The sequence below is a fragment of the Tigriopus californicus genome, chromosome 9 (genome assembly GCF_007210705.1).
Source record: "Tigriopus californicus strain San Diego chromosome 9, Tcal_SD_v2.1, whole genome shotgun sequence".
NCBI lineage: Eukaryota > Metazoa > Arthropoda > Copepoda > Harpacticoida > Harpacticidae > Tigriopus > Tigriopus californicus.
This window is the reverse complement of record NC_081448.1, coordinates 8,992,342-9,013,522: the sequence shown is the minus strand read 5'-3', so window position 1 is coordinate 9,013,522 and position 21,181 is coordinate 8,992,342. Positions and strand designations below refer to the sequence as shown.

General features: G+C 44.1%; 2 protein-coding genes across 4 annotated transcripts in view; one reads left to right on the top strand and one right to left on the bottom strand.

Annotated features, from left to right (window-relative positions):
• Positions 1 to 7,066, top strand: LOC131886200 (pre-mRNA-processing-splicing factor 8-like; the record flags this gene model as incomplete). The annotated part of the gene is given in 2 exon segments (XM_059234462.1): positions 1 to 1,575; positions 1,827 to 7,066. Coding segments are annotated over 2 exon segments (6,735 nt in total), but the record flags the coding sequence as incomplete, so codon positions are not given.
• Positions 7,067 to 8,687: 1,621 nt separating this feature from the next.
• LOC131886258 (uncharacterized) overlaps positions 8,688 to 21,181 on the bottom strand; it is a 26,757-nt gene continuing 14,263 nt past the window's right edge. The window contains exons 1-4 of one of the 3 annotated variants that reach the window (XM_059234532.1): positions 19,252 to 19,741; positions 14,295 to 14,458; positions 13,915 to 14,045; positions 8,688 to 10,740 (exon numbers count right to left, since the gene is read on the bottom strand). In XM_059234532.1, coding sequence (XP_059090515.1) covers positions 9,378 to 10,740; positions 13,915 to 14,045; positions 14,295 to 14,458; positions 19,252 to 19,378 — 1,785 coding nt within the window. In that variant the 5' untranslated portion in view covers positions 19,379 to 19,741 and the 3' untranslated portion in view covers positions 8,688 to 9,377. Of the gene's footprint in view, positions 10,741 to 13,914; positions 14,046 to 14,294; positions 14,459 to 16,253; positions 16,946 to 19,251; positions 19,742 to 21,181 lie in introns of those variants that run through there. The other 2 variants (XM_059234534.1, XM_059234531.1) reach the window with 2 other exon arrangements.

Sequence of the window (21,181 nt, the reverse complement as noted above, 5' to 3'; positions counted from 1 at the left end):
ATTCCGCACGCCGTGCTGAAATTGCTGGAGAACATGCCTATGCCGTGGGAGCAGATCCGGGATGTGTCCGTGCTCTATCACATCACGGGGGCCATCTCCTTCGTCAACGAGATCCCTTGGGTTATTGAGCCCGTGTACTTAGCCCAGTGGGGCTCCATGTGGATCATGATGCGACGCGAGAAGCGGGACCGGCGACACTTCAAACGGATGCGATTCCCACCTTTCGATGATGAGGAGCCGCCCTTGGATTATGCGGACAACGTCCTGGACGTGGAGCCGCTTGAGGCCATTCAAATCGAGATGGACGACGAGGAAGACAAGGCCATCAGTGAGTGGTTTTACGATCACAAGCCTCTGGTGGACTCGGTCCACGTGAATGGTACCACCTATCGCAAGTGGAATCTGGCTCTGCCCCAGATGGCCTGCTTGTACCGCATGGCCAATCAATTGCTGACGGATCTGGTGGATGATAACTATTTCTATCTCTTTGATCTGAAGTCGTTCTTCACAGCCAAGGCCTTGAATATCGCCATTCCGGGCGGACCCAAGTACGAACCGCTGGTCAAAGATGCGGCTGTATTTGATGACGATTGGAATGAGTTCAACGACATCAACAAAATCATCATACGGCAACCAATTCGAACCGAGTATCGGATTGCCTTTCCCTACTTGTACAACAACATGCCGCAATACGTTCATCTGTCCTGGTATCACACTCCCAATGTCGTGTACATCAAGACCGAAGATCCTGACTTGCCGGCCTTCTATTTCGATCCTCTGATCAATCCGATTTCCCATCGCCACGCAGTCAATTCCACCCAAAATGACTACCTGCCTGACGATGATGAAGAATTCGAGCTAGGCGAAGAAGTTCAGCCTTTCTTGCAAGATTGTCCGCTCTACAGTGACAACACGGCCAATGGGATCTCGTTGCTTTGGGCTCCAAGGCCGTTTCACATGCGATCTGGCCGCACACGGCGGGCTTTGGACGTTCCATTGGTCAAAACCTGGTACAGGGAACATTGTCCCGCTGGACAACCCGTGAAAGTTCGTGTGAGCTATCAAAAACTCTTGAAGTACTACGTTCTGAACGCCCTTCACCATCGCCCACCCAAGCCACAGAAGAAACGGTACTTGTTCCGATCGTTCAAGGCTACCAAGTTCTTCCAGTCCACAAGTTTGGATTGGGTGGAAGTGGGTCTTCAAGTGTGTCGACAGGGATACAACATGTTGAACCTCCTCATTCATCGGAAGAACTTGAACTACCTTCATTTGGATTACAACTTCAATTTGAAGCCGGTTAAGACTCTGACCACCAAAGAGAGAAAGAAGTCGCGTTTCGGAAACGCCTTTCACCTGTGTCGTGAGATCTTGCGCTTGACCAAACTCATCGTGGATTCTCATGTTCAGTATCGTTTGAACAACGTGGATGCCTTTCAATTGGCAGACGGTCTCCAGTACATCTTTGCTCACGTGGGTCAATTGACCGGAATGTACCGCTACAAATACAAACTCATGAAACAGATTCGAATGTGCAAGGATCTCAAGCATGTCATCTACTACAGATTCAACACGGTAAGTCCATTGTGTATGCATCGCTTTCAAATCAAAATCTAAGTGATGATTCGTGCAGGGGTATTGAATCTACTCTTTCATGTTGGTAGGACCTGACTGGATTGGCACTAGGGAGCCCGAGGCTCCACTAGTTCGTCCTTTTGGGTAGAAAGAAAAGCACCGACTGACGGCCAAAATGTGGCTGAACTAAAATAGATCAAGCTGTCTACCCCGTACCTAGCATTCATTTGCCCGAATCTTTTAACTTTCAGGGACCGGTGGGAAAAGGTCCTGGATGTGGCTTCTGGGCCCCGGGATGGCGAGTGTGGCTCTTTTTCATGCGAGGTGTCACACCCCTTTTGGAGCGTTGGTTGGGAAACCTCCTCTCCCGTCAGTTCGAGGGTCGTCATTCGAAGGGCGTGGCCAAGACGGTCACCAAGCAGAGGGTTGAGTCCCATTTCGACTTGGAGTTGCGAGCTTCAGTCATGCACGACATTTTGGACATGATGCCCGAAGGAATCAAGCAGAACAAGGCTCGAACCATTCTTCAGCATCTCTCCGAGGCTTTCCGTTGCTGGAAGGCCAACATCCCGTGGAAAGTGCCCGGTCTTCCCACTCCCATTGAGAACATGATTTTGCGGTACGTCAAAATGAAAGCTGACTGGTGGACCAACACTGCTCATTACAATCGTGAGCGAATCCGTCGAGGAGCCACCGTGGACAAGACCGTGTGCAAAAAGAACTTGGGACGACTCACTCGTCTCTACTTGAAAGCTGAGCAAGAACGTCAACACAACTATTTGAAAGACGGACCCTACATATCGCCCGAAGAAGCCGTTGCCATTTATACCACCACGGTTCATTGGCTCGAGTCCAGAAGATTTGCACCCATCCCTTTCCCTCCCCTATCCTACAAGCACGACACAAAGTTGCTCATCTTGGCCTTGGAAAGATTGAAGGAGGCCTATTCGGTCAAATCCCGACTTAATCAGAGCCAGCGAGAGGAGCTAGGTCTCATCGAACAGGCCTACGATAATCCTCACGAAGCGTTATCCAGAATCAAACGTCACTTGCTTACCCAACGTGTGTTTAAGGAAGTGGGCATCGAGTTCATGGATCTCTATTCCCATTTGGTGCCCGTGTATGATGTGGAGCCCCTTGAGAAGATTACTGACGCCTATTTGGATCAATATCTGTGGTACGAGGCCGACAAGCGGAAACTCTTTCCGCCCTGGATCAAGCCTGCCGACACGGAGCCGCCTCCGCTTCTGGTCTACAAATGGTGTCAAGGCATCAACAACCTCCAAGACGTGTGGGAAACCGCCGATGGTGAATGCAACGTCATGATGGAATGCAAGATGGAGAAGCTCTACGAGAAGATCGATTTGACCCTTCTGGATCGAGTCCTTCGATTGATTGTGGATCACAACATTGCCGATTACATGACGGCCAAGAACAACGTGGTGATCAACTACAAAGACATGAACCATTCTAATTCATACGGAATCATTCGAGGACTTCAGTTCTCTTCTTTTGTGGTCCAATACTACGGATTGATCAATGATCTCCTCATTCTGGGCTTGAACAGAGCCGCTGAAATGGCTGGACCACCTCAAATGCCCAATGATTTCTTGACCTTCCAAGACGTGGACACGGAGATTTCACATCCAATCCGGCTCTATTCCCGCTATGTCGACAAGATTCATATCTACTTCCGATTCTCCGCCGAGGAAGCTCGTGATTTGATTCAACGATATCTCACCGAACACCCCGATCCAAATAATGAGAATATTGTGGGCTATAACAACAAGAAATGCTGGCCCCGAGATGCTCGAATGCGCCTCATGAAGCACGATGTCAATTTGGGACGAGCCGTTTTCTGGGATATCAAGAACCGCCTCCCTCGCTCCGTGACTACCATCGAATGGGAGTCCAGCTTTGTGTCGGTTTATTCGAAGGATAATCCCAACCTCTTGTTCTCAATGAGCGGTTTCGAGTGCCGAATCTTGCCCAAGATCCGAACCACCCATGAGGAATTCAACCACCGAGACGGGGTCTGGAATTTGCAGAACGAAGTCACCAAGGAGAGAACGGCTCAATGTTTTCTCCGAGTTGATGATGACTCAATGCAGAAGTTCCACAATCGTGTGAGACAGATTCTAATGGCCTCAGGATCCACCACATTCACCAAGATCGTGAACAAATGGAACACCGCTCTAATTGGTCTGATGACCTACTTTCGCGAAGCAGTAGTGAATACCCAAGAATTGCTCGACTTATTGGTCAAATGCGAGAATAAGATCCAGACGCGCATCAAGATTGGTCTGAACTCGAAAATGCCCTCGCGATTCCCACCTGTGGTTTTTTACACCCCCAAAGAGTTGGGTGGCCTGGGCATGTTGTCCATGGGCCATGTTCTCATTCCACAGTCGGATTTGAGGTGGTCCAAGCAGACCGATGTGGGCATCACCCATTTCAGATCGGGCATGAGCCATGAAGAGGATCAGCTCATTCCCAACTTGTACCGATATATTCAACCTTGGGAAGCAGAGTTCATCGACTCACAGCGCGTGTGGGCGGAATACGCGCTAAAACGGCAAGAAGCCGCGGCTCAAAATCGCAGATTGACCCTGGAGGATTTGGAAGACTCTTGGGATCGTGGTATACCCCGAATCAACACGCTCTTCCAAAAGGACCGACACACCTTGGCTTATGATAAAGGGTGGCGAGTACGAACGGAGTTCAAAGCTTATCAAGTGTTGAAGCAGAACCCTTTCTGGTGGACTCATCAACGACACGATGGAAAGTTGTGGAATCTGAACAATTACCGAACCGATATGATCCAAGCCTTGGGTGGTGTGGAGGGTATCCTTGAGCACACCCTGTTCAAAGGCACCTATTTCCCTACTTGGGAGGGTCTGTTCTGGGAGAAAGCTTCTGGGTTCGAGGAGTCCATGAAATACAAGAAACTCACCAATGCCCAACGATCTGGCTTGAATCAGATCCCCAATCGAAGATTCACTCTGTGGTGGTCTCCAACCATCAATCGCGCCAATGTGTACGTGGGTTTCCAAGTCCAATTGGACTTGACGGGCATCTTTATGCACGGCAAGATTCCCACCCTCAAGATTTCGTTGATTCAGATCTTCAGAGCTCATTTGTGGCAGAAAGTGCACGAGTCCGTCGTCATGGACCTGTGTCAAGTGTTCGATCAAGAGCTAGATGCCTTGGAAATTGAGACCGTTCAGAAAGAGACTATTCATCCCCGGAAATCATACAAAATGAACTCGTCTTGTGCGGATATTCTTCTGTTTGCTGCATACAAATGGAATGTGTCTCGGCCTTCGTTATTGGCCGACTCCAAGGACGTCATGGACTCCACGACAACCACCAAGTTCTGGTTGGACGTTCAACTCAGATGGGGTGACTACGATTCCCACGATGTGGAACGTTACGCTCGGGCCAAGTTCCTGGATTACACCACAGACAACATGTCCATCTACCCGAGTCCTTGTGGTGTTTTGGTTGGTATTGATTTGGCCTACAACCTGCATTCAGCCTTTGGTAATTGGTTTCCAGGCAGCAAGCCGCTCATTCAACAAGCCATGGCCAAGATTATGAAGGCCAATCCGGCTTTGTATGTCTTGCGAGAGCGGATTCGTAAAGGCCTCCAGCTGTACTCTTCGGAACCCACCGAGCCTTATCTCTCGTCTCAGAACTACGGAGAGCTGTTTTCCAATCAGATTATTTGGTTCGTCGATGACACGAATGTGTACCGAGTGACGATTCACAAGACCTTCGAAGGTAATTTGACCACCAAACCCATCAATGGTGCCATTTTCATCTTCAATCCCAGAACTGGACAACTGTTCCTCAAGATCATTCACACATCTGTGTGGGCCGGACAGAAGCGTTTGGGACAATTGGCCAAGTGGAAAACCGCTGAAGAAGTGGCTGCCCTTATTCGCTCCTTGCCCGTGGAGGAACAACCCAAGCAAATTATCGTCACTCGAAAGGGCATGTTGGATCCTCTTGAGGTGCATTTGCTCGATTTCCCGAACATCGTGATCAAGGGTTCCGAATTGCAATTGCCCTTCCAAGCCTGTTTGAAGGTGGAAAAATTCGGCGATTTGATTCTCAAAGCCACCGAACCTCAAATGGTGTTATTCAACCTTTACGACGATTGGCTGAAGAACATTTCCTCGTACACAGCCTTCTCTAGATTGATCCTCATCCTCCGGGCGCTCCACGTGAACAATGACCGAACCAAGATCCTTCTTAAACCTGACAAGACCACGATCACGGAGCCTCATCATATCTGGCCCTCCCTCTCTGACGATGAATGGATCAAAGTGGAGGTGGCTCTGAAGGACTTGATTTTAGCCGATTACGGCAAGAAGAACAACGTCAACGTGGCCAGTTTGACTCAATCCGAAATCAGGGACATCATTCTCGGTATGGAAATTTCTGCTCCAAGTGCTCAGCGACAACAGATCGCGGAGATCGAAAAACAAACCAAGGAGCAATCCCAACTCACGGCCACTACCACGCGAACTGTGAACAAGCATGGTGACGAGATCATCACCTCAACGACGAGCAATTACGAGACCCAGCAGTTTGCCAGTAAAACGGAATGGCGAGTGCGAGCCATTTCGGCCACGAACCTCCATCTTCGAACCAATCACATCTACGTGTCGTCAGACGACATCAAAGAAACCGGATACACCTACATCTTGCCGAAAAATATTCTCAAGAAGTTTGTCATGATCTCGGATCTTCGAACGCAAATCAGTGGGTACCTGTATGGCATTTCTCCCCCCGACAACCCTCAGGTGAAGGAGATCCGGTGCATTGTGCTTCCGCCGCAATGGGGAACACATCAAACTGTCCACCTGCCGTCCATGCTGCCTCAGCACGAATATTTGAAGGAATTGGAACCATTGGGATGGATGCACACGCAGCCCAACGAGCTGCCTCAACTCTCTCCACAGGATATCACCACACACGCCAAGGTCATGTCCGAACATGAGGAATGGGATGGCGAGAAGACCATCGTGATCACTTGCTCATTTACCCCAGGCTCATGCTCGCTCACCGCTTACAAGCTGACCCCCAGTGGGTTTGAATGGGGCAAACAAAACACGGACAAGGGCAACAATCCAAAAGGTTATTTGCCTTCGCATTATGAGAAGGTGCAAATGCTTCTCTCAGATCGATTCCTCGGGTTCTTTATGGTTCCCAGTCAAGGGTCGTGGAACTACAACTTCATGGGTGTGCGACACGAGGCGAGCATGAAATACGAGCTCTCCTTGAGGAACCCTAAGGAGTTCTATCACGAAGTTCATCGTCCATCTCATTTCCTCAATTTTGCCTCTCTTGAAGACGAGGGTGCAGATGGAAATGGCGCCGATCGAGATGATTTATTCGCTTAGGTTCCCTTTTTGGCGCGAGATGAAAACTTGCAATCACAAGTCCATTAAGTTCATGTTCAACGAGTGTCTTGTGTGTGTGTGTAAATAAATATACCCGATGTAAAAAAAAAGCAAAGGAAACTCTGAATTTTGCTCTCGGTTTGGAATTATTCTAGTTTGGAGAAATATCTGGCCATGACGGAATTGCTCAAACCCAGAGCTTAAAGGGTTTCCATGATGCTGCCTGGCTTCTAACAACATCTTAACCTTCAGCTTTCTGAATCACAGCAGCTTTCACGCAGAAAGGTTTTTGTACTCGTCGAAATGACTACTCTCGTTCCTTTTGTTCAAGGATGCATTGTAAAACGCTGATCTTTTTGAGTGAAAAAGGTTGCCACTTTTTATGGTTAGGGCTTTTTGAAGTGATAGTATCATTGGTCGGCCAGCACTCTCCCGGTCAAGTAGGGTCTTTTTTGTTCTTTGGAAGCCATCTTTACATAGAAGTACCAAGGAAAATATCTTTCCTTGCCAGAGATCAGAGATCGGCACTTTAAAGTTTCCATTTTTCTATTGAGACAGCGAGTATTGTGAAAGAAGATTTGTCTTAGGCTCTCCTGCATGCTCGAAAACGGATCATTGGTGGGCTTCCAATGTCCAAGTTGGACGCAGGCAATGATTCAGTGAAGGGAGGCCGATTCAGTGTGGTTCCGAGGTCGTTAATCAAACCAGAAGATCAGGAGCTGCCGTGTGGGTGTTCCTTCTTTCTCACATCCAGATCCCTTTTTTTTAGAAAAAGTTTCCATAGAAATTGCCCCACCAAACCAAAATCTTTGCAGTCTGTACGTAGATCATAAGTTGTTCGTGTTGTGCTCCAAACGAGTTAACCGAGATGCATTCCTTTCATCCATGGTTATTTCTTGCCATCCCGATAACGTTTGGTCTTTGTCGATTGAAACCGAGCTTGAGAGTTTTCCAATTGCGACGATATTTCTGACCTATTCTTGCTCATTTGAATTAACTAGAGGGCTAGTCTAGATTTAACCAAGGACCTTTAGATTCATTATTCAACAGTTTATAGATTTTTGAAACTTTTGAATGCTTACTACCCTTCAATTTTCCTAGGAAGGACAAATGTAAATGAGGAACTTTGGGAAGCTTTCTGTTTCTCAGCAATAACCGCATGGAGGAAAATCCGCATATCACAAATGGAACAAAGACACAGTGGAATTTGGATATGTATGACTGATTCTGACAACTCACATGCATTGACATCTAACCACCCCGGCGTGTACTACTTCTACAACATAACCGTGCTTCACATAACTCAGATTGTGGCATTTTTGAGACCCACAAATCACCCCTTGTACCAATGGCAGGAGTTAGTTGCATTTTTTTGCACAAATTTCTTCTCTCATTGGCATTATTGCATCGAAGAGTTTGCTTCCAATATCGGCAGGGACAGACTTTGATTGCTCCGACAACTTCATACCGTGCAGTGAAGTACTGCATGGTTCCCAATGTAGTAAGGACCAGATCAAAGAATTGTGGAACACATTTGGGAGCCTAGTGGGGGGCCTGAACGCTCCATTGGCAATCTTGAAGGCGAGATCGAATGTCTGCTATAACGGGATATTTCGTTCCCCTCGATCTTCCCCCAATCCCTTGATTTCTTTTCTGTAAGATTCTCACTACAAGTCGAGTTTTGGGTCCAAGACAATAACATGTTGATGATTTTTTTATTGCTAGCTTTAACACAGTTGACATGTTTGTTCAGCCAAATTGCCAAACCTTTCTAACGAAGTTCCTTGGTTTCACATTTTTGATAAATTGTTGAGGTGATTGCATAAGATGGTTTTGATAACTTTGGTTGGTGCCATTTTCATTTTCTTGATTTTTTTCCATTTCTTCGATGGCTACTTTTGTCACTTGGGAATAGCCTCACAATGTGACTTGTCTGGCAAAATAACACTAAGGAAAATATCTTTGGAGTTGTCGCCCATATTCTATGGTTGTATGTTCTCACCTTTCGTATTGGCTTAAAGTGGTGTCCTTGGATAATCAAAATTTACGTAAGTCTACAGTACTGAAATAAGTGTATTTGATTTGATCTTTTAAATGCCACACAAGCTTTGAAACATCCGTGATACAATTATTTCGTTAGAGGGGAGACGGATGATGAGGATGATGAGGATGAAGTTTTAGAACCATGGTATGTCAAGCGGATATTTTAAATCTTTGCGTTACCCTTCATTAAATTTGAAATCAAAAGTTGAAACATGGAAATTGCTATTTCATCGACCACGTGTTCTTTGGTTGGCACCCCCGATTTGAACTGAGGAAGTGAGGGGAACCCAACCCTGGTTTGGTAGTTGGTGTTCGTCAAACATTCGAGAAGACTGGCTTTTGGCGTCGCTAGTGAGTGGCAGAGTGCGTTTTATCCACTTGGGATGTCTCCATTTGTGAACTCAAAGTTGTCGTGGGGATCGAGTCTGTAATGATGTCCGATCCTGATGTGTTTGCCATAACGTCGGGTCTATGTGTTGGAACGGGGGATCCCATTGGAAACTTTTCCACCATCTGTGTGACAGTGCGTCCATTGAGCTCGGTCGATATTGTGACCGTGTACTCAGTCTCATCGCTGACAATATTGTCGAATGTTACTTCATAGCGAAACGATTTGACCGCCTCGTTGAAGCTCGAGGACCCTGAGAGGCCGGTGACAATTCTGGCTGGGCCAGTGGCAGGGTCCATTCCAGTTTCCAACAAGTTGAAGGACTCCACGTTGTTCGGATGCTCGGAGGCGTGAGACACGGAGGCGTGAGACGCGGTCATGTAGTGAAGGTGTTGAGAGGGACTCTTGCTCAGACAGGTTTGACTGATTTTGGCCTGACTTCTCGTTCCAGGCGGTCCCTTTTTGTAGAGCACGGATTTGAGACCCAGTTCATTTGCGGGCGCCGGGTGAATGTCGATGGTGTATTCGAACGAAAGGGACGACTGATAGTTGGCTAGGAAGTGGCTGATGGGGGCGTCATTCCAGCGAACTATGATTGAATGGGATTTGATCTTCTGATTCGGAACCACTGTCTCGTACTCCTCGAATCTGAGATTCTGCGGTTTCCACAAGGACTGGAACTTCTTATCGAACAGGGTGAGAATTCGAAACGATTCCGGTAAGCCGCTGGTTTCTGCCAATAAGTTCAAAAGCAACTTCAGATCCTTGTGTCGTCGATCGAAGTAGACATTCAAGAAATTGTCAGGCGAGATCCTGGGCGGAGATCGGACGCTCTTTCGCTTGACGTCCGAGAGATTGTTCCCATTTTGTGAGTCTGCTGCCACCACGTGGATCTGATACTTGCGAATGATACGATACATCGTGCCAAGTTGGGGACAAATGATCCACACCAGGTTGTAGAGATTGCAGAGAATGTACACGCACAGAAGAATGGAGCTCACCGCCAGAATGTAGAAGTAGAATTGGTGATTGGGCAACACGCAGCTGTGTCTCAAGCCATGAACGTCGCATTCAATTTCCCGTTCCAAGTTGGGCATCCCCCAACAAAAGTAAATGAGGAACAACGCAATGGAAAGAATAATTTCCAAGAAGGTTCGCGAAAGGTAGCTCCAATAGCAGACGTTCGAGAATCTGAAGCTCTGCATGATCTCGTGAAGGTTCTTCATGTTCTCCCGGGATAATGAGTCGACGTCCTCTCGACGTAGTGAGTCTTCGACAAGAAGTTCGTAGAATTGCTTGATCTTGTTCCCAGCGGCAAAAGTCCTGCAACAAAAATTTGAAATTCAATGAAGGAACCGATTCAGTGAGTATGTCAGAAACTGCGGTTCCGGAGAAGGATAGAGCTTGTCCTAATGCACGGATTGAGCATATGTGTATTGTACTGTATGCCTCAGAATGAAAGTAGATCTACGAGTTAATGGACCAAAGGAAACGATTAAAGGAGGAGCCATTGGTTGCTTCCGCTTGCGTACTGACGCAACAACGGATTCTGGACGTCGACTAGTCCACAGTACGTAATACATGGCCATGCCTTGCCATGTACTCGTAGGAATGCATGTATGTATTGGCTAGTAAGAATATGTTATAGCTATACCTATGGTTTATCTGCGGACTAAAGCTTTAGATTGTCTTATAGTGATACATGTTGTTTGAAACTTTAAAAATGGTTTACATGATTTGTTTCTAGAACCCGATTTCAGACACATCCAAATGATAGTCTAAACTTCAAGGTTTCAAGGGAAGGGAAGAAGAGAATAATATCTCTCTGACCAAAAAAAAACTATTTGACCAACTTTCCCCAATAAAAGCACCAAAATACTTTGGCTGGCAATCGAATGAAAAGCTTGTCGCCCATTTTGTATATTATTTTTACGTTTTCATGACTTATCTTGTCTAAAGATAACATTCGAAAAGAAAGCTTTATTTTTCGCCCTTAATGATGAACCATCAGAAAAGAAAATGATCCATTGTCAGATCGAGACAAACCTTTAAAAGAGGTAGCACTCGGACGAAATTGGATTCGAAATTTGTCTGATTCTACCTCAAAGATTCAAGCCGAACACCAGCTCTTCTTGCCATCAATTATTAGTTACACTGTGACCGTAAAGTCCTTGCTCTCTCGAGAAGCACGCCGTTTTGTCCTTCAGATCTTAAATGTAAAGTCAAGGTTGGTAGCTAAATGATGACGAAAAGTCTCCTCAATTACTGCACCTTAATTTCAGGCCTAGGTGAAGCATATGGGCATAGGTCTGCCAATTTCTAGTTGACAAGGAAAAGGAGGAACATTTTATCCTCATTGGAAATCTACATTCTAAAAATTACGTTACTTAACACCGCAACAAGTCCCGAGCGATGGGGAAAAGCCAAATTTCAACAATATCAAGAGAAACAGGCCTGACTTGGCACTTCCTTAATTGCAATTTCAATAACATGATTTAAAAAGACAATTAAGAATCAAAACTAAGGCAGTTGACCAGGTTGCTTCTCTCAAACACTAAGAAAATCCTGAAGAAAATTGATTGTCATCAAGCACTTCCAGCCTTCAATGGCTTTTATTTTTCGCTTTATTTAGATATATTGTGGAACGAGAAGACCACATGTGACTGATTACATATCTTAGAAAATGAAATAAATCGGATAATGATCGAAGTGTTAGCAAGGCCTTAAGGGGCAAGAACTTCACGGTCATGCCGTAGTGCTTGACGCAAGGATGAAGTTGAATAAAAAAGGCTACAACGAGTACAAAGAACAATGTGCATAAATAAGCTATCATTCTTTACGCGACCACTCTATCCCAAGCGTGCTAATATGAATTCGTATACTGATTTACAAAAACAGGTCACTTTTGCTAAGCTTGAATAAGCCAGGAGGGCTGTCGACAACATAAAAACTTGTGGTAGCTAACATTACTCAACTTTTGTCGTTAAGTGGCAACTTTATTGATATTGGATCTCCCTCATGGATCCAATTTGTAAGGCCGCTGGAACATTATTCGGCACTAAATTTGTACTCCAAATGTACAAGGTAGAACAACTCGACCATCTTTCGTCAACTTCCAGCTCCATATTGCGATATGTCATTGCTGAGCCATTAGTGACCAAAATTCGGCTAATGATTCTTATTCTCGGTTAGAATACCTGACCTTACTTAATGTTTAATTTCACTTGTCCTTTAGTTGGGGGGATGTTACCAACATATTAAAATGAAGCAGGAATTATTTCTTGTAAAGATCATTGATTTGAAGCAATTTGCTAGACACTTATTCTTGTAAAGCAGGCTTGTTGGGGTTCCGTATTGGCAGAGCATCTGCTCTCCAAGTTGAGAAACCTGGTTCGATCCCAGGCTCGCCATGTCCAAGCTTCTCTCTAGTGTTTGATTACAGCATGAGTTGCTGCTTTAACAGCTGAAGCGAGCGAACCTAGGATCATTCCCGAGGGTGAGGTAGTAATAAAGTAGGAATATCGTTCAATTGGGGACACCCAAAATCAGATGGCAGGCCGAGCAAGGGAGCTGACATCCGACTTCGTAACAAACAAAACAAAACAAAAGCAAACAGAGGTGAGATTTTTAAACGCTCGTACCTCTGATACCTCTGAGTTAAGGCTTGGACCTTACGCAGAATGAGCATTTGCTCAACTCTTTGGCCAATGTAGTTTCATACCGGTCAACGTCCAAGCCCCTAACTCCAAGGTACGAGCTTTAAAAAACTGGCCTCAGTTCAATTAAGGCAAGAAACATTTTTGATGAAATTGACATGAAACGAAGCGTAATTTGGACATTTCATGAAAATATTGAGTCCAATGAAAATTGTAGTTGAGCGACCTTGTTTCTGGTAGCTTTGATAATGGAAAAGATTAATCTTCATTTGCGTCTTTTTAGCTTTGAAATTTGTCCTGACGCCCATGACGTATATTACAGAACAGAAGCTCGATTTAGGATTTCTTTGAACTTCAAGTTTCAATTCATCTAAGGTGATCTTTGATTGAACATCTGTCTTAAAACAAAGGGCTCATTAACCGTGCACAAATTTGCACATCGAAAACATGAGAACATCAATCGCTTACTTTTCCGAATGTGCAATTAAACAAAACGAAAAAGATAGGCATGTCTAATTTTTGCACTCTCTTTCAGTTATTGACGATTACAATGCTTCTTGACCTCGTAGATTAATCTAACCACACAATACTATATAAAGGTGCCTTGTGCGTGTCCCTTGATATCAAAGGGGCTCAAAACGAAGATGCTCTTCGATCTTGATTTGTCGCAAATATTGGTAAAAAGCAGCTAGACTATACTAAAAAACCTAGAATACAATATGAGTATCAGAACGAATCGAGATTGATTTTTTTGGCTACTTGTCTTTTTTGGTGTGCGCACTTAGTCGCAACACGAAACGTGATGTACAGTATGTGGGACGTAAAAAGCACTGTCACTCACTTGATGAAAATCCGATCCACAAGAACAAGGGTTAATGGAACAATCAGCAGGATATATGGGAAGTAAAACACGAATTTAGACACGAACTTTTCGGTGCAGTAGCGCTTGACATACCAATGAGTGATTCGGACCTGAAAATGTGAAGCGAGCCGATTAGTTAACTCTATGTTATGTGCCATCTTGGGCCTTTTTCTTTTTCTTTCAACCCTGAATTTGCCCTTGTCATGGATACAAGGCCAAATGGCGGTTGTCTCTTTCTCTCTCTCTCTCTTTCTCTCTCTCTCCTCCCCTCTTTGTACTTCATTGTCATTGTGAGTTGTGAGTGAATGAAATCTTGAGAGTAAAACCAGCCCGTGGCTAATCTCTGTGAAATGCCTTACCGTTCCCACGGGATATCCCATGCTCTCCTCCTCATATTCATCTTGGTACAAGTGTCCCACCCCGAGCGGATTACTCCACAGGGATGTCTTGTTCCACAGATTGGGATGGAGGACACATTCAACGGGATTACCTGTGACGTAAGCCGTAGGCAAGGTCAGAAATCCTGAGAAGGAAGCAAAAAAGAAGATTCTTCAATCTCGTGTATATTCGCACCATTCATAAGATTTTTTTTGCATTTCTTGCTATGAGATTTCAGACCTCTCAATTTCCCCTCAATTTCGTTTATTGATAACATTGTTGGTATTTAAAGGGCTAAATTCTTGAAAAAAGGGTCAAATTCCAGCAAGGATTTGTCCAAGATCAAAGAATAGGAATGTTTTGGTTATTTGATGCGTTTTGTCGTCGGTCTTGAAATTTTTTTGACATTAATATCTAATCTTTGTAAGCTAATGTTCAAACGTAATATTGCAGTAGTTATCAATCGTCTCTTGACAATCTCCAGATGTCCCTTGGCCTTCAATGTCCACGTTTAATTTAAGAAATCAATATTAACGCCGAAGGGACCATTCATGAAATACTCTGGTTCCCTTTTCGTTCATGAGAGTAGCTAGGCAGAATCAGTTTCTTCGATATTCTTGCTTGTTATTTACCACTAACGTTCTTGTATTGCGTGTATGTATTCTTCGGTATTCTAAAGCGAGGTTCAAAACATATGGCTCCAGGAAGACCTACCAATGGTGCTCCAATTATTTCTGCCTTTCACCTAAGTAAAGAAACCTCTGTTACCCCGTTCTCTATCTTGATGGCAGTTTTCGGATCATTTACACCAGAACAATCTGCTCATTCATTTTGTAAGGTAATTGTAGCGAAACCCATTTTATCGGATTGCAAGTTACATGATGCAGAAGTAATTCAAAATCAAAAGGAGCATCGTTATCAAAAGATCAAACGCGTGCTTCGATCCAATCCAATATAATCCAAGAACGAACGTATTTGGCAGAGGAATCGGAGACCTCCGTATTGAGTCTTTTGTTTGCCAGTCGGGTTTGTCGTGGCCCATTGAAAGGCCGTCACATCCATAGACGAAGAAGCCCAAGTATTCAGGTCCACTACATCAAGGAGATTAATTTCCGGATGGAATGAGACAAGTCCAGATCAGGAAGAAACGTAAATGAGCCCGATCATTTCTGAGGATTTGGGCTTGCCACCTTGCGGCAAAGCACGTTTTTTTTTTCTTCACCTTTTGTCATGATCATGATCAGCCACACAGACAATTACTTCTATAAATTCTCTTGCTATCGTTTTCAAGGTTGTCTGGGCTGTCATGTTATTCACATAACAGAACTGTGTTGAATAGCACCTTCAATTCATTCATGATGAAAATTCGTTATCGATTTTTTCAAAGGAATGATGACCATTGTCATCTACATTACTTACATGACTACATTACAACATGGAACGAAAAGGGACCATATACCCTGAATACAAACGCAAAGTTCAAAAGCGAACCCCAATGGAATATGTTGTATTGAGTGGACTATGCAAATTATATTGATCAAATGCTTGTAATGCGGCGTTTTTATTCTCTAGTCAGCAACAGGGTGGTTTGTATTTGTTTTCAACCACTTTCATTTTTTCTAAGGTTCGTGTTAACAAAGTGGAAAGAGCCACTTGGCGTTGAAACATCCCGACAAACTATTTCCGAATATTTGCACCAAGTGCTTTCCAAGAAACCGCCTTTAGAAAACAAAACAGTAGTTTTCAGTCTCAATCCTAAGGGAAGAAACGAACAAAGAGCTAATACGAAATGAGCTCATTTTTTGCAACAAGGGGAACATTTGCTTTTTGGGATCTTAAACAACAACAACAACAGCAACATATTATAATGCCATGTAGAAATGTTGACAATGCCATTAGGGTCCGTCATATTTATTCAAATTTTACCTACCACAACTTACCTAAGGCCAACATTGTGACAAGCACCGTGTCTTCTACCGTATCCCACCAAGGCCGAAAGCACATTTCGGCCTTCGGCCTGGTCAAGATTTGTTGGCGTAAACCGGGATCAAACATCATCATTTTTTCAGACACTTTGTCTTAAAAACGATTGAACGAGCTGTCATTAAGGTCAAAGTGCCATCGTGGCCTTCAAAATGCTTGAAAAAACTAAACTTAGTCACTGCTGTAAAAGCACACATTAAAATCACAACTTGGTGGAAAGTTCATGCAGCATTTAACATGCAGTCATCATCTCGTTTAATACTCTTCACTCTTTGAAAGAAAATTTCAGTGGAATCAAGGTTCACAATCATTCCAACCCTGCCCAACAGACTAGCAATGACACTACTGTGCACATTAGCTTCCGAGTCACCACCGATGGCACGAGCTCTTCAAGCATGGAAACTTCAGAATAACACTGAAACCTTGTCCCAGGTACATGAACCATGGGAGGATATTAAAGCGCCGGCCGTTCAAACAGTAACTTTCTGGATCTTTTAACGGTCCTCTTCGGATCCAGCTGATCCAGACAGCCCTTCTCGCCAGGAGCGCGGGGAATTTCTCTTCTCGACCGACCGAGAAATGGGATCGGGAAAGGTCTTTTAGCGCGAGGGCCTCGAAGCCTTCGGTCGCTCTTGATCTCCTACAGTGGCGAATGAACGAGAAAAAAGGCAAAGCCACATAAAATCAAGTGAAGAATAACAGAACCATCATAGGCTTTTGATGCCCAGAGGGAACATTCAGGAGCAGGATGCCCCGCGAACAGGACTAGCTAATCTCGTTCAGCAAGGCTCTCTGTCACTGACAGCCTTAACAGTGCCCTGGAGATTTTCACACTGACGGGCTTGGCCGAATTGGAAGTGCCAGCGTTTTTCGAACCCTGGAGGGAGATAATGGTTCGTACTGAAACTGATGTTTCGGACAAATCCTGAAGCCCATTCACTTCCTGCTAATTGATGGTCTGGGTCGCCAAAGACCATTAAACCTGTGCGGACCATCCAACATCGTCCCTGCCATCCTTGAACGATATTGCTTTTTCATCCTACTCGACATCGTTGTTCTTTTGAGCGATGCTCTCTCATCGTGGATTAAACTCAACAATGGGGTACTTTCGATAGGAAGCCATGAGAGATCCTAAAAAAACGGAGTCTTTTAAACTCGGACTGAGGGCACTCTAGTCACATATTCTCAGCCTTGGTAATTGTGTGATTCCTCTTCTTTTACAGAATATTCCTACAATAGTTCAGAGAAGTCGTTTTGGTCAACGAACAATCTCAAATTTGACTCCCTCCTGCTTGATGTACATTGTACATGATCTAAGACAAGGACTTCTAGAGATTTGGACTGAAAACAGAAGCTAAAATTTCGTTTCTTCTAAGCTGTCCACTTAATTAATAAAACACTTTATACGACCACAAGATCTTATTGAACAGATGAACTTGGCCAAATTTGAGCCCAAAACTATGCTCTGGGAACTGTGGAGATATGTTCAAAATTGCGTTCTAAACATTAGATAAAATTCAAAATTTCGGCTTTCTCTTGGTCAGCTATATCAGCTTTTGGTAACATAACTTTGAAACAAGCAAATAATATACAAATGGCCTGCCTTTAATTGAAAAGATTCACGTTTCTTATTTTATTACTTTAATTCGAAAAGTGGCCCCGAGTCGCTATGACCAAGAGCAGGCTGATTATGCGGGAAGCTCGTTCGCAGTCCATATTTCGAGAAGTTCGTTCCTAAGAGTAGGTTTTGAAAAGTGGAATGTACGGTAGCTTCATCTTCCACTTTGATCATTAGCTACTTTCTCAATTTGGGTCAAACTTTATCACCTTGGACTTTGAGACTCTCACGTTCATTCTCTTTCTCTTAATCGCATTCATCGTGCAAAATTTGCCCATGGTGCAGATTTTGCAAATCATTATTCCACGTTTTTTTTATTTTTGGCCAATTTCTTTAATCTGCAATTTTTTGTCGTCCACAGTTTTTACCTATTTCTGCAAATTAAAACGCAACTTCAGACTTTCTGCAATTGGTTATACAATTTTTTGAATACATTGTCATGAATTCTGGTCGATTATGGGGCTTTTCAGTGAGATTAAAACACTCCTGATTTTTTGGAGGCAAGTCATTGACATAATAATATAAAATGGTTGCAAACATGGTGCCAGTTCCCGTATGAATGTTTCATACAATCTTGTTATAGGTATAGCTGTCCGTCTTCCAGCATTCCATTTTTTGTGAGATGCAAAATCACCCTTGAGGCCCTCCTGAACGTTTCAAATAGTTTTAGGTACTTTCTTTAGCAAGTTTGCTTTTGCTCGCCGGGCCTAATAATTGACGGGCCAAAATATTTGCCCTTGAATTTTGAACAAAACGAATCACTTTGCTCCACTGGCCGGTTGAATTTCGACAAAGGTTTTGCCCAAAGAATGAAGGGTCCTTTTCAATAGAAGTGGGGTCCACCCGTCGGACAATGAAAGACACACAGTCAAAAACTACAGCCTATGTGAGCTAATTCAGAATCTGTGACATACCTCTTTTCAGCTTAACATTTATTGTCATGCCTGGAACGAACGCACTCTTTAAGTCAGGACATCAATATCAGACAAGAGCTATCGGACGTATGTTTGATTTAAATAATGTTTTTACTCATCAAGCCAAATTTAGTCGCCTTCAGTATGTCACACACTTTCGTGACCGTAGTGGGGACATTTTGCGGGGACATTCCATATATAATTGCCCAGGAAATGGAGCATAATGTTCCTACATACCCAACTACCTCAGTCAATTACACCTTTCCCATTTGCACCGGACGACAACAAGCATGTATTAACAAAGACCATTATTAACGTGTAGGAAGCTATTACTATCTGATATCTTCAACTGTTGCTTGAAGAGCACAATTTTAATTCCAAGGCAGGTTAACTGGCTTAGAGACCGATAGCAATCATATTTACCCAGGGCAATAAGACAATTCAGAAGCATGTCCTCAACTGTGTCCCACCAAGGACGGAACACCTTCTCGGCATCCGTCCGATCCAAAAGAGATTTACGAACGTCCCCTTCGAGCGTCATGGATGCCATGTCAGTTTGCTTGAGCGAAGATGAGCAAAACCACTTTGACGTCTCCACTGTGAACAACCACTCGATGATTATACTAATTTGGGGCCCGGTGGCACACCAGTCCACAAAGTTGAGAAAGTTAAGACGGGCTAATCACGTTCTTCTCGATGAGTAACTATTGCGGACTGCCTGGGCAGTTTCTCATGATCAACTGTTACCAATTGGTCGAAGTCCTCTCGCTCCGCTTTAAAGAAAGATTTTGGAGAGAGAATCTTCAAGCCACCCTCTACACTCTTTATCCACTCGGTCCAAGGAGGTATGACTCACTAGTAGTCCCTCCACCGTACTACCAAGACGAAAACGGCGACAACTGACACGACTAAGGTTAGAACCAGTATGGCACCATCCACACTTGTCCGTCCTCCGTTGTTCCTTCCGTCCCTCTTCTCGAGTTCCCTCGAATCAAGCCAAAGGCCATTGCTAAAGGCTCTCAGCTATTACCAGTCAGTCTTGCGCCAACTGCTTCAGTACTGTAGTACTACAACTACTACTACCACGGCTACTTTGTACTCCTTCTACTGTTACTGCTTATAAGCCATGAAGGTTGAAGGCTCGGAACAGATGCAGACAAGGACTCGATGGGCTCGAAAATCGTGGAGCTGTGGCGAGTCGTTCCCTCTCTTAAGCTAACTGGAACGTTGACGACGAAGACATTCAATGGACCAGATGACGATCCTTCCCGGCCTTTTCAGGAGATATATTTGCCTTCAAAGAAGAGAAGAGATGGAATTGAGGAAATGATTCGAGCAAAAAGAGATGGAACACCGGCAAACAAGACTAATAACGGGACATATGACAGGGGCGGAAGGCAACGAGAAATGATTGAGAACCCGTTAATTCCAGATCGGAGAGGTGAATTGGACCCAACGAATCAAGATTTAAAGGGAGGCTGTTGGCTGAGACACGTGACTGGTAATTATTGCAGTATTTAAGTAAGTAATCGGGCTTTCATTATCTGTGTCCATATGTTCTAAGGAGTATTAGCTGTTCAAGTCATATTTTTATCCCCACGCAAAGTTTCGAAATGAAGATTGCTAAGGCGAGCTCTCAGCAACCGCAAATGGCCTTCAAGACATGTTTGGACATCTTCAGCTTTTAATGTCATTTCTGCAACTAAATTATGGTTCTCCATATGTGTGAGAAATAGTATGGGACGTAGGGAAACGTGGTGTCTAAACGCTTCATTCGATTGAATTTTGGCAAATCAAACAATTGAAAAGTGGACATGATAAATGAACTTTTGTAATAACTAGATGACTTGAATTGGTGGTACAGTGCACCTGGAAAAAGTTTAAGAGGAAAGTCACAGACACTACAAAAACAAGTGGGTAGAGGCGAAGTTGGAAGTGTTGGTTATTGCAATAGAGTGGGTGGAACTGTCTTCAAAAATTAGTGGAGAACTCCCTGCATAGGATGGCCGAGATGGTCCGGCACAAGTACCCTCTCATTGATGAGCTTATTGCCAAGGTCAAAAATATCTTGGTAAAGTAGGCTAAGCATCAACGTGATTCTGCACATGCCTGCCTCTCCATACTAAACGTTTTTTAAATTCGTATTACTTATTTTGTGTTTAAATGCAGATTGAAGGGCATAATTTGACTAGTTTTAATGCATATTTAATGGTTAAAATGATATTTTAATGCATATTTTGGCCGCCTTTAATAAAAACATTATGCTCGGCATTACTCATAATTGCAAATAATATTGTTCGAACACCGGAAATTATGATCGGTTCTTTATATCTGTGTTCGTTACATCAAACCA